General features: G+C 46.0%; 1 protein-coding gene and 1 long non-coding RNA gene across 2 annotated transcripts; one reads left to right on the top strand and one right to left on the bottom strand.

Moving 5' to 3' along the window:
• Positions 1-8655: 8655 nt before the first annotated feature.
• On the bottom strand, positions 8656-15215 carry LOC122112874. Its single transcript, XR_006148288.1, has 3 exons — positions 15136-15215; positions 10867-10871; positions 8656-8666 (listed from the first exon to the last, which is right to left on the bottom strand). It is a non-coding gene; the product is annotated as an uncharacterized LOC122112874 (long non-coding RNA).
• Shisa2 (shisa family member 2) lies at positions 10142-15142 on the top strand. The gene is made up of 2 exons (XM_042685834.1): positions 10142-10475; positions 14368-15142. Exons 1-2 carry the CDS (start codon positions 10142-10144, stop codon positions 14919-14921), a joined length of 888 nt encoding a protein of 295 aa, XP_042541768.1. The 3' UTR covers positions 14922-15142.
• Positions 15216-15840: the final 625 nt, after the last annotated feature.

The raw sequence follows: 15840 nt of genomic DNA, 5'->3' as shown, positions 1-15840 counted from the left end.
ATTTGATAATTTGATGAAACCTAGAGGCTCGAAACCACTTTTTAGGAGAAAAAAAAAGTATCAGTAGAATACTGAAGTTTACTGAGATCTATAGCTGATTGTGAAATTATACACAAGTGACATTAATTTGAAAACTATGGAGATGTATTGCGCATGGTATTATTTTCTCTTTTTCTTTCTTATGCTGGTATTGGGGCTTGAACTCAGTGCCTGAAATACTGTCTCTGAGCTGTTTCACTCAAAGCTGATACTTGACCACTTGAGCCACAGCTACACTTCTGGCTTTTTTATGATTACTTGACGGTGAGTCCCATAGGCTGGACGCTGGTGGCTCACACCTGTCATCCTAGCTACTCAGGAGGCTGAGATGTGAGGACTGAGGTTTGAAACTAGCTTGGGCAAGAAAGTCTGTGAGACTCTTACCTCCAATTAACCACCAGAAAACCAAAAGTGGAGCTGTGGCTTAAAGTGGTAGAGCACTAATCTTGATTTATAAAAGCTCAGAGACAAAGCTTAAGCCCCGAGTTCAAGTCCCATGACTACTACTACTAATAATAATAATAATAAAATATAAGAGTCTCACAAACTTTCCTGCCAAGGTTGGCTTTGATCTTTAGATCTCATCCTCCTGACTAGCTAGGATCACAGACATGAACCACTAGTACTTCACTTTTTTAAAAAATACTTTTTTAATTGTAAAAATACTGTACAGAGGGGTTACAGTTACATGAGTTAGGCAATGACCATTTCCTATCAAGCATTGTTGGCTCTCCTTTGTTTTTCCCCTACCATCCATTCCTTCCCCACCTCCCCGTCTCCTCCCCTCCTAGCCCCACCCCCTGTCTATGTTGTAAAGTTCGTTTTTAACGTAGTGTGTTATACTTCTCATTGTTATAAGGGAGTCAACCTGCATCCCTATTTAAGCATTTTGTTTTTTCCCTTCCCCTCCCCAAATTAGAAAAATGTATATACTGGACACAGGAATCAAATACAGTGAAAACAGGGGTTATACCATGGGGAAGGAACATAGCAAAGAAACAAAAAAGTCACATAGTATATTATAAATACATTAAAAACAATAGCAAGCAAAAAAAAATACTTGTGTCCCTAGCTTGGGGTTCATCTTGCTTAACATCATCTTATCTGGTCTTATGTACATAGCTTTTGACCTTTTCTCCTTGTCCTAGACTTATACTAGTTATTGCAAATAAGGGAAACCATGGGACCTATGTTTCTTTGGGCCTGGCTTATTTCACTTAATATAATTTTTTCCAAGTCTTTCCATTTCCTAACAAATGGGGTAATATTCTTTCTCTGATGGGAGCACAGAATTCCAGTGTGTGTGTGTGTGTGTGTGTGTGTGTGTATCACATTTTCTTGATCCATTCATCTATTGAGGGGCATCTGGGTTGGTTCCATATCTTAGCTATGGTAAATAATACTGTGATAAACATAGTTGTGCTGGTAGCTTTAATATGGCCTTGTTTGTGATCATTTGCATAAATGCCCAGAAGTAGGATTGCTGGGTTACAGGGGAGCTCTATGTGGAGTCTTTTGAGGAACCTCCATACTACTTTCCAAAGTGGTTGAGCAAGTTTACACTCCCACCAATAGTGCAGTAAGGTTCCCTTCTGTCCACATCCCCTCCAGCATCTTTTGTTATTAGAGTTCTTGATTATAGCCATTCCAATTGGTGTGTTGTTTTGATTTGCATTTCTTTTATGGCTAAAGAAGTTGAGCATTTCTTCATGTGTCTATTGGCCATTCTTATTTCCTCTTCAGAGAAGTCTCTCTTTAAGTCTTTAGCCCAGTTATCAGGTAGTTGTTTCTTTGAGGATTTGTTGTTGGGGGTTTTTAATTTTTTGAGTTCTAACTATATTTTAGATATGAGACCCTTGTCCATTATATGGCTAGTGAAGATCTTCTCCCAATCCGTGAGCTCTCTATTGAGCTTGCTAGCTATGTCCTTTGCCATACAGAAGCTCTGCAATTTCATGCAATCCCATTTGCCCAACCTTTCTTTGATTTGTTGTATTTCTGGGTCTCTATTAAGTACATTTGGGCTGTGCCAAGAGCCCTAGTATTTCTCCTATTCCTTCCTGTAATGTTTTCAGGTGTCTGCTTTGACTTGGAGGACTCTAATGCATTTGGAGTTGATTCTGGTGCAGAGATCAAACTTTAGTTTTCTACAGGTGTTTACCCAATTTTGCCATGGTGCTTCACTTTTTTGTCCTATGTTTTGCTTCTTTGCATTCGTTCTTCACTCTCTATTGGATGCTCAAGGACATCTGAAATAGCATCCCAGAAGTCAGAAATTAGTCAGTACCACTGCATTCATTTGAGTCTTCTGAGATCCCACCAAGCAGAGGGAGATAGAGATTTTATCACACCTCATAAATATAACCATTTCTTGGGCCCAGCATATTTATGTTGCCATTCATTACGTGCTCACTTAAACTGTCCAATTTGCTTGACTCAGTTAATCAATGTAAATTGCCTACCTCTGAACTTGACCCTGGCTGGTTTCATGTGTACCAGAGTTAGAATCATGACTTGGACAGATGAACTGGCTTTCATCATGCACCTGGTCTCCTGTGGCCTCTGGGCACAAAGTTACTTTTTCCTTCTCTGTTCCTCATTCTCAAAAGCACTAAGAAAATACAAGGGTAGGGTAGGGAGGGGACTCAGTGCTAGAGCACTTGCCTAACATTTTCCAGATCCCAAGTCTAAGCCCCCACATGGCCAAAAAATTAAAATTAAATTAAAAATTCATGTTATTCCCAAACTTGGGCTAAAATATTATTGGAAGGTTGGGTTCCCATAGCTTAAGCCTGTCATCCTAGCTACTCAGGAGGCTGAGTTCTGAGGATCCTAGTTTAAAGTCAGCCTGGGCAGACAAATATGTGAGACTCTTAACTCCAGTTAACCAGCAAAAAGCCAGAAAGGGAGGTATAGCTAAAATGGTAGAGAGAAAAAAAAAATCAAGTGAAAGCACAAGGCTCTGAGTTCAAGCCTCAGAACTGGCCCACACAAACACACAAAAAGATACAATTGGAATCTCTTCTACATTTCATAGAAACCCACAATTTTATAATGATTAACAGTGTTTTATTTAGGGTTGGAGCCAAAGCATAAGGTACTGAGTTTAAGTCCTAGTCTTGGACCAAAAAAAAAAACATGTTATATTTGCTTGAGAAAGTAAGTTTTCTCTGTGTCACAGGATCAAATATGAACCCTATCTACTTTCTTCATTGCAAACATTGAGATTGTTATATTGTATGGTATAAATCAAAGAATAAAAGAATGAAATCTTCAATATTTTACTAGTCTAGGCCCCATCCACTGGGGCCTAGACTATATTGTAAGGCTTAGCAAAATTTGCTGTTGTTTGAGATACTGGAGATCAAACTCAGGCCTTATACTCCCTAGACAAGAATCTACCACTGACTTCCAAAACCAGCACATTTCTTCACATGGCTAAGTATAATTTTAAAGCAAACCAACCAAGTTTATTTTCTTTATACACAATGATAATTATCTTAAATCTTTCTATACTTTTCCTGTTTTTCATTTTTTCCAGTATTTGCTTTAGGACTACATGGATCCAACATAAATTAACCAGCATCCAGGAATAAAATAACTGAAAATATGTAAGCTTTATGAAATATCAAATGGCTGTGCACCAAAAAGGAAATTGGTTAGAGAAATTAAGAATGCTAGTGAGTTGTTTATGCTTCCTGGTAAGATATGGCATCTCATTTGTGTAACATAAGAAATCAGTTCTTCAAAAATGAAAGATGGGGGGGAAAAGCTAGTGGTTAGACTTGTGATAAAATGACTTAGAGAAGCTGAGTACTGATGGTTCATGGTTGTAATCCTAGTACTCAAGAGGCTGAGATCTGAGGGCCTCAGTTTGAAGCCAGCCCAGGCAGAAAGTGCATGAAATTCTTTTCTCCAATTAACCAGCAAAAGTCAAAAGTGGAGCTGTAGCTCAAGTGGTAGAGCACTACCCTTGAGCAAAAATGCTAAGTGAGAACTAGAGGCCCTGAGTACAAGCCTCAGTAATGTCACACACAAAAATATTAAAAATTTATATATATAACAGTTGAGCAAATGTACATTTTTCAATACTGCTCCTATTTATGAAAAGAAAAGGAAAAACATGAATGAACAGAGTGAAAACTGTTCTTCCTAAACAGATTGCTAATGATGCACAGATGGCAAGGGCCTCCAAAGATTGTGCAGGAACTTGTAGAAAAGCCTGGGAAAGCCTACACCTTATACAACTGCCTGCCGAGTAAACTATGATTGCCTCCAGATGATCTGTATCAACTCTGTTAGCAAAGTTATAATGAATCACTTCACTTAATCTATTCACACATTCATTCAGTCATCAATTACAATGGGGTGGGGCCCAGCACACTGCATATACCAGGCAAGCATTCTGTCGCTAATTACATCCCCAGCCCTAATTATTTCTTTATGTATAAGATTTTCAGCATGTACTATTGAAAATATCAAAAGTCTTCTTTAAAAACAGATTGTGTTTTATTCATAGATACATATATATGCACACATTTCTATATGGGCACCTACTAAAAGGCAAAATAACCTAAAAATACACATGGAATGTCTGTAGAATTCAACTTTTTAAGAGAGGGTGCATACTTTTATATGTGTTTAAATATCTTTTGGCAGACCGCCTGGCATTTCATTTTGATTATAATAAATTATTGCTACTACCTGAATGTTATGATTACTAGTTAGAGTTTCTCAGCAGAGACTAGTAAAGCATTTTAGGCTTCCTATTAGAAATCGTGAGGGAATTTCTTTTTATTTCCTCTGGAACAAGATCATCTTAATATCTTCCAGTAGCGTTTACTGTAGAGACACTCACGTGTAACTAACAACCAGTTTTATCAAATTTCAATATACACATTAGAGACACAAAGAAAAAAATGTAAAAATGAGTCAGAGGAAGAGACAGGAAACATAGCGACCTGTGAGCACTGAAGACCATCACTGCATAAAATAACAGCATAAACTAAATCAACACAGAAAATGATAAAACGAGCTTCTCCTTTCTTCTTTCTCTTTCTCCTCCCCTTCCTTTTCCTTTTTTCCTTTCTTCTCTCTTCCTCCCTCTCTCTTTCCTTCCTTCCTTCCTTTCTTCCTTCCTTCCTTCTTTCCTTCCTTCCTTTCTGAGGACTGGGACTTGAAATCTGCTGGGCTTTTTTTGCTCCAAGCAAGAACTCTCACTTGAGCCATATCTCCCCTTTGCTGGTTAATTGGATGTAAGAGTTTCATCGACTTTCCTGTTAGGGCTGGCTTCAAACCTTGATTCTCAGATCTCAGCCTCCCAAATAGCTAGGATTATAGGTGTGAGCCACCAGCATCAGCACCCAGCTTTCTTCATACGTAATAAATGGGGAAGGTGAGGGGGCTTTGGCTCAGTGGCATGGTACTTCCTCTGGTGTTCAGTCCCCAGCACTGTAAGGAAGAGGATGGAATGAAGTAAATTGTAGACTTTTGGGGGAAAGTATTGTATTTAAACAGTGGTATTACCAGCTCAACCGATCAATTCCAATATGAAATAGTTAGCAATTTCTTCATAAATTCTGACCAACTGTGTTTTACAGAAGTGAATTAAGGCATAGGAGAAGGCAGGGTGGCACAGGTACTGTCTGCACTAAGTATAAATGTCCAGAATCAACTTTTTAAAGAAAAATACTAAAAGCGGGCACCAGTGGCTCACATCTGTAATCCTAGCTACTCGGGAGGCGGAGATCTGAGGATTGTGTTTCAAAGTCAGCCCAGACAGGAAACTGTGAAATTCTGATCTCCAATTAATAACCAAAAGCCAGAAGTAGATCTGTGGTACAATTGGTAGATCCTTGAGCAAAAACATTCAGGAATAGTGCCCAGGTCCTGAGTTCAAGTCCTAGGTAGGGTACACACACAGAGAAAAAAAAGTACTTAAAGCATTAACCCTCCACTACTGACTCCCACTTAAATCAGCTTATGTTACCCCAGGGAAATGAAACCAAACAATGCAGTGATTGGTAGCTCCCAGGTAACCCTGGGGCTCCAGTAGCACTCACCATGGTGACTGGGGAAACTGGGTGCAATCCAGGTCACTTGTGACTCTATCTTGGTGCTTATCCTCCAGTCACTGAGGATAGTTACTATGTTTGCTTGGTTGGGTTGCTGTGAGGATTCAATAAAAATATGGGCATGAAGCTCTTGGCACAATGCCTGGAAAATAGAAAGCCCTCAATAAATGTTACCTAACAGCACCATCTAAGAAAATGATTCAAGCTGGGTGCCAGTGGCTCACAGGAGTAATCCTTGTTATTTGGGAAGCTGAGATCTGAAGATCCTGGTTCAAAGCCAGCCCAGGCAGAAAAAAGTCTGTGAGACTCTTATCTCCATTTAACCAGCAAATAGCCAGAAGTAGAGTTGTGGCTTAAGTGGTAGAGCACTAGCCTTGAGAGAAAAAGTTAAGGGGCAGCTCCCTGAGTTCAAGCTCCAGGAAAGCAAGCAAGAGGGGGGGGGGGGGGGAGGGAAAGAAAGCAAGGAAGGAAAGAAGGAAGGAAAGAAGGAAGGGAGGAAGGAAGGAAGGAAGGAAGGAAGGGAAGAAAAAGAACAGGAGAGGGAGGGAGGGGGAGGAAGGAAGGAAGGAAGGAAGGAGAGAAGGAAGGAAAGAAGGCAGGAAGGAAAGAAAGAAGGAGGGAAGGAAGGAAGGAGAAAGATGGGAAGGGAAAGAAGGAAGACAAAAAGAGAAAGAAAGAGGAAGACACACACAGAATAATTTAGCCTTTCCTTGCCTTCTCTTGGCCTAATTTTAAATCCCCAACCTCTAGTGATTTTTCTGCCTCTCTATCCAACTTCTCTAACCTAACCTGACCCAACACATCACCACTGTGGCCTTTATCATACTTGTCATTCTTTGCTTATTCAGTTCTTTGACCCTGGCCAAACTCTGTTTTACCCTCTGAAACTTTAGACTGTTTTTGAAGGGAATGGCCAAGATCTCTGGCTTGTTGGTGAATCCTCAGTGTCCAACAAAGAGCACATTGCCTTGGAAGTGCTTAACGATGATGCACTTGTTGAATGAAGAGTAACTTGATGCAGAATTTGTGATCATTTGAGTACCTTAAAATACATATTTAAATATATGTGATTTTAACCTTCATTGACTAGCATGCACAAGGCCCTGGACTCAGGGCCCAGCATTGCAAAAGATAGATAGAATAATACATGTGTGTGTGTATGTATCATGTATATATATGAGAGAGAGAGAAGACAGGCAAGCAGACAGAGGTAGGCAGATGCATATTACATATCCACATATGTAATATGTATAGCTAAAAAACAAAACTCCAACAAAAGCTACAGGAAAATAAGATGCAATGTCTGGAGAGAAGTTAGCTGAGAAGAATAAAGGCTTTATTTGGGAGGTTATGGTTTTCCTTGATATGACCTGCTGGAGTGAGTGGAAAAACAATGATCAATGTCTGAGGCTTCCTGTTTTGTTTAGTAATGAGGGCCTCACCTCTCACTTAGCTTTTTCACTCAAGGCTGGCACTCTACCACTGGAGCCACATTTCCACTTTTAGCTTTGTGTGTGTGTGTGTGTGTGTGTGTGTGTGTGTGTGTGTGTGTGTCCGGTCGTGGGGCCTGAACTCTGGGCCTGGGCGCTGTCCCTCAGCTCTTCAGCTCAAGGCTAGCGCTCTACCACTTGAGCCACAGCGCCACTTCCGGCTTTTTTTCTTTTTGCTTATGTGGTGCTGAGAATCGAACCCAGGGCCTCAGGCATGCAAGGCAAGCGCTCTACCACTGAGCCACCTTCCCAGCCCCTCCACTTTTAGCTTTTTGTTTGTTGATTGGAGATAAGAGATTACGATTTATCTGCCTGGGCTGGCTTAACCAGGATCATTAGATCTCAGCTTCTTGAGTAGCTAAGATTACAGGCAGGAGCCACCAGCTCCAGGCTGAGGCTTCTTCTTAAGTACCCAACCAATGGTTATTTAAACCAAACGGTCTTGGCTGCGAAAAAAATTGCGTTGTGTTTGTGTACCCCTGAGCCAGGGAGGCCAGCAGCACATGGAGGAGCTTCACTGACCCGGTATCAGGCCCGCTTAACTCTGGCCCTGTGGGAAACAGGAAACGGCGAGCCGTGTCTCTTACAAAGATTCCCCGCCACTTCAATAGCTCCAGCACCTCTCCTTTCCGTTTCCACAAGAGAGACGCTATTCATCTCTCCTTCACCAAACCCAGATTTTTCGCGTGGTCCAACCTCCTTTTCTCCCCGACTGCAGCTGTCGACATCACGGAGACCAAATGCTGAACACGGGCTCCTTCTTGCTGGAAGCCAATAATCGCTGCACCCCCAAATAAAAGTAATAATAATAATAATAAAAGTGACACGGATCCTGGCCAAAATGAACTCATGGTGCCCCTGCTGAACTTTGCGCATTCTGCTTTGTGCTGGAACTCCAGTCCAGCTAGGAAGCCCCCAGGCAGGTGAAAGAGATCGCTGCCACCTGCACCTGAGTTCTCTATCCTCCGTCCCCAGACCTCAGATTCCCCGAGGCTGAACATCAGCTGCCGGAGGAGCGCTGATCACTACTTACAACCTGTAAAATGGGAGCCAATGGAAATCCCTTGAGAAGTCTGCAGAGTCAACGCGAATGGTAAATGCCAACAATCTTCACTAAGCAAGTTTAAAGACGTGTGTGTGTGTGTGCGTGTGTGTGTGCGCGCGTGTGTGCGCGCGTGTACTGAAGTCAAGGCCTGGTCACTATCCCTGAGCGTTTTCACTCAGGGCTGGTGCGATACCATTTGGGCTCCACCCCCACTTCCAACTTTTTGCTGGTCAGTGGGGGAGTCTCGTGGACTGTCTTGTCCAGGCTGGCTTTGAATCAGGATCATCAGCTCTCAGCCCCTTGCGCAGTTAGGATGATATGCATGGCGCGCTGCATGTTATAAATGATGGTTTCTGGTGTGCTCCTTCTACGGACACACCTTTTCGAGTCAGAAAGTGAAGGCTGTCCAGCGTCAGCCTGGAGTCCCGGGCTGAGGGATTCAGCAGCACGCATGCGCGCCGGGAGCCGCCGCCGGCCTCTCATAAGAACGCGGCGCGGCGCGGCGGGGCCGGCGGGTCGGGCGAGGCGGGCGCGCGGGCGGCTGCAGCGCGGCTCCGCGTCTCCTGGAGCCCGGAGTACTGAAAACTTCCGAGGGAGGCTTCGGTCGGTGTGCACCGCCCGAGGGCGCACCAGCCAGGGGGAAGAGAGATCTCCTGGCCCCGTGAGGACCGCGCTGCACAAGCCGGAGATCCGGGGCCGAGCGCGCAGCCCGCCTGGATCCGCGCCCAGCAGCAGCCGCCGACCCCGCGAGCTGCCCGGGACGAGCCGCGGCGTCGCGCCGGACCCTCGCTCGCTCGCTCGCTCGCGTTCCGGACGCTCCGGGGCCCGGCGTGCGCCGAGACCATCGCTCGTCGGCTTTGCAGACCCAGGGCGGGGAGCGAGGAGCAGAGACCACGGGATCGCCTGCCGGGGGACGGCGGGAGCCATGCGGATCGAGTCCGGGGCTCGGGGCCCCGAGCGCGGCCGGCCGCTGCACTTGCTGCCCGCAGCCTTGCGCGCCGCCTTCGCCCTTCCTCGGCGCTCCAGAGGCGAATAAAGGAGAGATGCACCCGAGTTGCGCGTGGGACCCCGAGTCTTAAACGCGGCGTGCGGCGGGACCTGCACCTTGTGGGCCCTGCAGTCACCCCGGGGGTCGGTCGTCCCCGGTAGGGAGGGTGCCGCGGTCGGTGGCGCCTCCAGGAATTAAGGGACGGGGAGCCCCAAAGATCCTCTGATCTGCACCCCAAGAGTTGCAACGGTCAGTGCCACGTGATCGCAAAGCCCGGTAGAGGATGACTTAGCAGCCCCTAGATCTACACCCCAACTTCAAGGTGGAGGCGGGGACTCGAGCAAGAGGGGAGCTGACGGCGCCCCTACCCCGGGGCCCAAAGGGACCTTCCGGCGGCGGCGGCGGCGGCAAGGAGATCCCGGGTTCGCCAGGACGGAAACTTCTGGAAAGGAAACGGCTCGGCGTCTTTGTGGAGACGGGTCGCCTGGCACCCCAGGGTGGGGCCATGTGGGGCCGACAGCGCCCTGCGGCCGCCCCGTCGGGGCAGTGGGCGTCGCTGCTGCAGCTGCTGCTGGCGGCGGCGCTGGCGGCGGGCGCGCGCGCGGGCGGTGAGTACTGCCACGGCTGGCTGGACGCGCAGGGCGTCTGGCGCCTCGGCTTCCAGTGCCCCGAGCGCTTCGACGGCGGCGACGCCACCATCTGCTGCGGCAGCTGCGCCTTGCGGTACTGCTGTTCCAGCGCCGAGGCGCGCCTGGACCAGGGCGGCTGTGACAACGACCGCCAGCAGGGCGCGGGCGAGCCGGGCCGCGCCGACAAGGACGTCCCGGATGGCTCAGCAGGTACGGGACCCCCCCTCCCCAGCTCCCCTTTGTTCCCCGGGGTGGAGGGGGTGGCAGCGGGGCCCGATGGCTAGCGTGGAGAGGGGAAAGGAACCTGGAGGTGGAGCTGAAAGGTATTTTCCCCTTCCGTTTGTATGAGCTAGTCGGGGTGCACGGATGGCTGCTGCCACGCAGGAGGCTGAGATCTGAAGATCGATCGGCATTGGGAGCCCAGCCCAGATGGGAAAGTCCATGAGATTCTTTATCTCCAATTAAACCACTCAAATGCTAGAAGCTTAAGGGGTAGAGTAAAAAAAAAGCTCAAGGATAGTTCCTTAGGCCCTAAGTTCAAGCCAACTCTAGGGCTGGTGCGAGCGTGCGCGCGCGCACACACACATACACACACACACACACTGCCTCAGTTTCCTTGTCAGATGAAAGGATGGTGTAGATTGGATTTTTTTCAAGGAAAACCACACACCTAAGGCAGTTTGGGCAGACAGCGCTCACAGTCCAGGATTCTGCTGTGCAGGCTCCTTGGCTCTCTCCCTCCGCTCACGAGTCTCCACGTTAAGTTTCATTTCTTGGGAGACACCGGAGGAAATGGCCCGCGTGGGGACGCTTTCTGGAAGGCATTTTAGGAGGAAGGCACGCTCTGCTGCCCTGCGGGTTTGTGGCCTGTTCTGATGATCACTCCAGATCACAATGGAGCAGGGTCCAAATTTGTTCTTTGTGGCATTATTCTTTGTTTTGTGTGTGTGTGTGTATGTGTGTATGTGTGTGAGTGTGTTGTTGGTACTGGGGCTTGAACTCAGGGCCTTGGGCTCTTGCTTAGTTTTCTCCTTTAAAGCTGGTACTCTACAAGTTGAGCCACACCTCCGCTTTCAGCATTTTGCTGGTTCATTGGAGGTAAGAGTCTCTTGGATTTGTCTCACCAGGCTGGTTTTGCTGTTCCATGCTCAGATCTCAGCCTCCCGAGTAGCTGATTTTTATTTTTTTTTTTGAACTGTCCAAGCCAAATTTGGAAAAGAAATCTGTAAATGAATTTGGTAGTGACATTCCATCCTTTGGCTGGGAATCTTCCCAGACTACCCCTGCTCTTCCCCCCCCCCCCCCCCCACGATCTGCGCAGATCCCTAGGTGTTTCTGAGGTGGAGGGGTAGAAGCAAAATACCAAACCTGACCCAAAGCAAAGAGTTCATCCTTGTTCTGCAGCCCCTGTATGGACTGGCTTTTATTTTTCCCCCAACACCCTAAGCAGACCAGAATTGGAGTTGCCTTGAGCATTGGCACTAGGTAGTTTCTGTGCTACTCTAATTGTTCTGTTTATTGTATCTTGTTGCGTCTGAAGAGAGGAGTGAGGGTAAATCTAGAAAAGGTAGCAGCATCTTAAAATGCAAGCTCAGATTTGCAGAGTGTGTGGTCTGGGAATAAAGCCCTATTGGAGCCAAAGCCTGAGCTGCCACAATAAGATGTCTTGTCAGTATGGGCTTGTCAACCATCTCTTAAAAACTTAAAACATTAGTCTCAAAAGTTAAGCAGATCTGGAGGCAGTACACTGTCACGATGCTTGCAGTTGCAAGGGGGTGGGGTGGCTTGTTCATTCTACCTTTAAATCTTTCTCCTCAAAAATTCTGTTTCTTCCCCCATTGCTTCTGCACTGAAGGACATCTTACCTAATTAAGCCAGGGGGTGGGGGCTTAGATTAGCATGGCATTCTTTTACCCCTGTGTCGTTAATTTTTTTTCCTTTTTATACTTCCAATTAAAAATCCTGGATAGAGAACAGTTATTTCTCCCAAAACTCATTATGCAAACTGAAACTAGGTTCAGCTAGTTTTTGCTATAGAGTTAGGATATATATATATATATATATATATATGTTCTGTGTTATTATTTTTTACCTCTTGGTAACATTTCTGGGGGCTGGTATCTTCATTTGGAAAATAGAAATTGGTAGCATGTGTGGGAAAGCTTGGCCTCCTAGGACTCTGATCCTCCACAGTTGGGCTGCAGTGGTAGCATTTAAGTAGCCTTGCTATGGGGGCCAAGCCTTGGCTATGGGGGCCAACCCCTTGCTATGGGGTTCGGAGCCTTCCCTTCCTGAAGGGACACTCTGTATAGACTTGGCTGTGTTCCTTAGCAAAACGTTCACTGTCAGCCTGTGGTTCTACACCTGTGAAGTATGTTTTCCTTGTAATGAATTATTTCCCTGTGATTCTTGGGGGCAGTGAGGGTGGGGGGAGGTACATTTGAAAATGCTAGCAGTGCTGTGCCAATGCCAGTGAAACCAAGTAGGGGCCTGCTTTTATGTATTTTTTTTTTAATGAGAAATACGGGGAGGACTGGAGTGTGTCAGCACCTCTACCCCTTAAAAAAAAGCCAGAGAGATGGGCAGAAGCCCACCAGAGAACAGGTTCTGCAGGCTCATCCTGCCAGCTCTGTCCCCAAAGAAAATCTTTACAGTTGCTGCCCTGTGGCTCCCAAAAACACGTGTGTGTGTGTGTGTGTGTGTGTGTGTGTGTGTGTGTGTGTGTGTGTGTGTGTTGGTCCAGGTCCTCAGGGCCCAGTCAGTGTCCTTGAGCTTTTTTGCTAAAGCCTAATGCTGTACCACTTGAACCACAGCTCCACTTTCAGATTTTTGATGATTGATTGGAGATAAGAGTCTCACCGACTTTCCTGTCTGGGCTGATTTGGAACCCTGACCCTCAGATCTGTTTCCTGAGTAGGTAGGACTACAGGCATGAGTCAAGTTAGTGCCCAACTTGAAAAAAATAGGTCTTTTTAAGAAATACTTTGTACATAATTTCAAAGTACTTTTACATTGTTTTGTGCTGGTATTGGGTTTTGAACTCTGGCTTGGCTTTTTCTGCTCAAGGCTGGTAATCTACCAGTTTGACCACACCTCCACTTCTAGCTTTTTGGTGATTAATTGCAGATATGAGACTCACAGATTTTTCTACCTGGGCTGGCCTCAAACTGTGATCCTGAAGATCTTATCCTCCTGAGTAGCTAGGATTACAGGTGTGAGCCACCAGCATCCAGCTTATTTTACATAGTTTATTAGCATCAGTTAATTGTACAAAGTGATTTCCTTTTGACTTGTCTAATATAGGCATACCATGTGCCTTTATCAGATTCATCCACTCTGTCACTCTCCTTCCATTGGAGCTCGCGTGCACGTGCACGAGAGAGTGAGAGAGAGAGAGAGAGAGAGCGCGCGAGCGCGTGTGTGTTTAGGTACTGAGGCTTGAATTTAAGACCTTTAACTCTTGTTGAGATTGTCTGGTGTGTGGGCTCGTCCTGGGATTTGTATTCAGGACCCCAGCTCTACCCTTGAGCTTTTTTTGCTTAAGGAGGTTGCTCTACCACTTGAGCCACAGCTCCGCTTTTGGCTTTTTTCAGTGCTTAATTGGAGATGAGTTTCATGCCTTTCTTGCCCAGGCTAGCTTTAAACTGTGATCCTCTGATCTCTTGAGTAGCTAGGATAATAGGCATGAACCACTGGTGCCCAGCTTTGCTTAGCTTTTTTGATCAAGACTGGTGCTCTACCACTTGAGCCACACCTCCACTTTGGACTTGAGCATAATAGCAATCTTAGCACATTATGCCTATATCTCATCAAGCCTGGTACCTACCTCAGTCAGTGCCACTGGAGGACCTAACTGTAAATATGAACAATTTAGCTTCTGGGGGCCAATGTGCCATGCTTATAAGATCTTGGCACTGTTCCCTAGCACTAGGCAAAGGCTGGCACAAGTGGTGCCCTGCTAGCAATGGGCAGGCTGGCCTGGCGCAGGATCTTCAATTCTGAGTGTCAGTCCCACGCTCCGGCCATCGCCAGTCATATCCCTCACTACTTTCCTGGTGTTCTCCCAGTAAATCATAACGTTGTATTTGTCCTTTGTTCTCAGTCCCCATCTACGTGCCCTTCCTCATCGTGGGCTCCGTCTTTGTCGCCTTTATCATCTTGGGGTCCCTGGTAGCAGCCTGTTGCTGCAGATGTCTCCGGCCCAAGCAAGAACCCCAACAGAGCCGAGCCCCCGGGGGCAACCGGCTAATGGAAACCATCCCCATGATCCCCAGTGCGAGCACCTCCCGGGGTTCATCCTCTCGCCAGTCAAGCACAGCTGCCAGTTCCAGTTCCAGTGCCAACTCAGGGGCCCGGGCACCCCCAACCAGGTCACAAACCAACTGCTGCTTACCGGAGGGGACCATGAACAACGTGTATGTCAACATGCCCACGAATTTCTCCGTGCTGAACTGTCAGCAGGCCACGCAGATTGTGCCGCACCAAGGGCAGTACCTGCACCCCCCTTACGTGGGGTACACCGTGCAACATGATGCTGTGCCCATGACGCCCGTGCCACCCTTCCTGGATGGCCTGCAGCCGGGCTTCAGGCAGGTGCAGCCTCCCTTTCCCCATGCCAACAGTGAGCAGAAGATGTACCCTGCGGTGACCGTATAGCCCGGTCTGCCACCTCACATGGATTCATTGCTTTAGAAGACCAAGGGAAACTGGAAGAGATTCTTGAGGTGGAATTCTGCGCATGTTGGTGATTTTTTTTAATGGCATTCTTCTTTCGGATGGCTTCATTTGCCCCTAACTTATATAAAAGCATCTCTGAATTAGCCTTGCCAGGCTTGTGGTGTCCTGGTGTGTCCCTGATTCATGATGCCACTGTTAGTTACACATGGCAGATGCCTGAGCCTCAAAGTGCCCTTGAGGTGTGGTCATCAGAAGAATTTTCTAGACTGATAGATGAAGGGATTTTTATTATGTTATTAATAATATTATTATTTCATTTTACAAGAACAGATGCCTGTTACTCCTTCTTACCTGGGTCATTTAAAAAAAAAAGCTTCGAAGGTTGAAGGGAGAATATAAAGAATACAATTATTATAAAGAAAGAAACCAATTTGAATTTCATGAGATTGTCAATTTGTAATTCCAAAGGCACATCTTAATTTTAAGAAGATATATTTTATCTATGTTTGTGTTTTGTTGGGGTCTATTTTGTGCTTTAAAAACATTTTTTTTTACCTTATGTAGAGATCTTATTATGAAAATGATTTTCTAAAGAGACAAATGACATAGTTCCTTAATTAATGAGACATTTTAGAATTCTGGTATTTTAATCTTGGAGTAGAGGATGGGGTAATAAAACTGTTTCATTCCCCTTTTCTTCTTTATTATTGTCTTTGAGTAATTGCACAAAGAGGTTTCAATTCAACAAGTCAGATTGTGAGTACAAAACATGTTTATCAGTATCTCCTGTTCATTCTTTTTTTATATTTTAAATTCTTTTGGTGCTTGTCCTGGGGCTTGAACTTGGGGCCTGGCCACGGTCCCTGAGCTTTCTTACTCAAGGCTAGTGCTCAAATAC

The sequence above is a fragment of the Dipodomys spectabilis genome, unplaced genomic scaffold (assembly GCF_019054845.1).
Source record: "Dipodomys spectabilis isolate Male_0828 unplaced genomic scaffold, ASM1905484v1 ptg000095l, whole genome shotgun sequence".
NCBI classification, from domain to species: Eukaryota; Metazoa; Chordata; class Mammalia; order Rodentia; family Heteromyidae; genus Dipodomys; species Dipodomys spectabilis.
The sequence above is the reverse complement of the archived record's forward strand: the minus strand, read 5'-3'. Positions and strand labels throughout refer to the sequence as shown.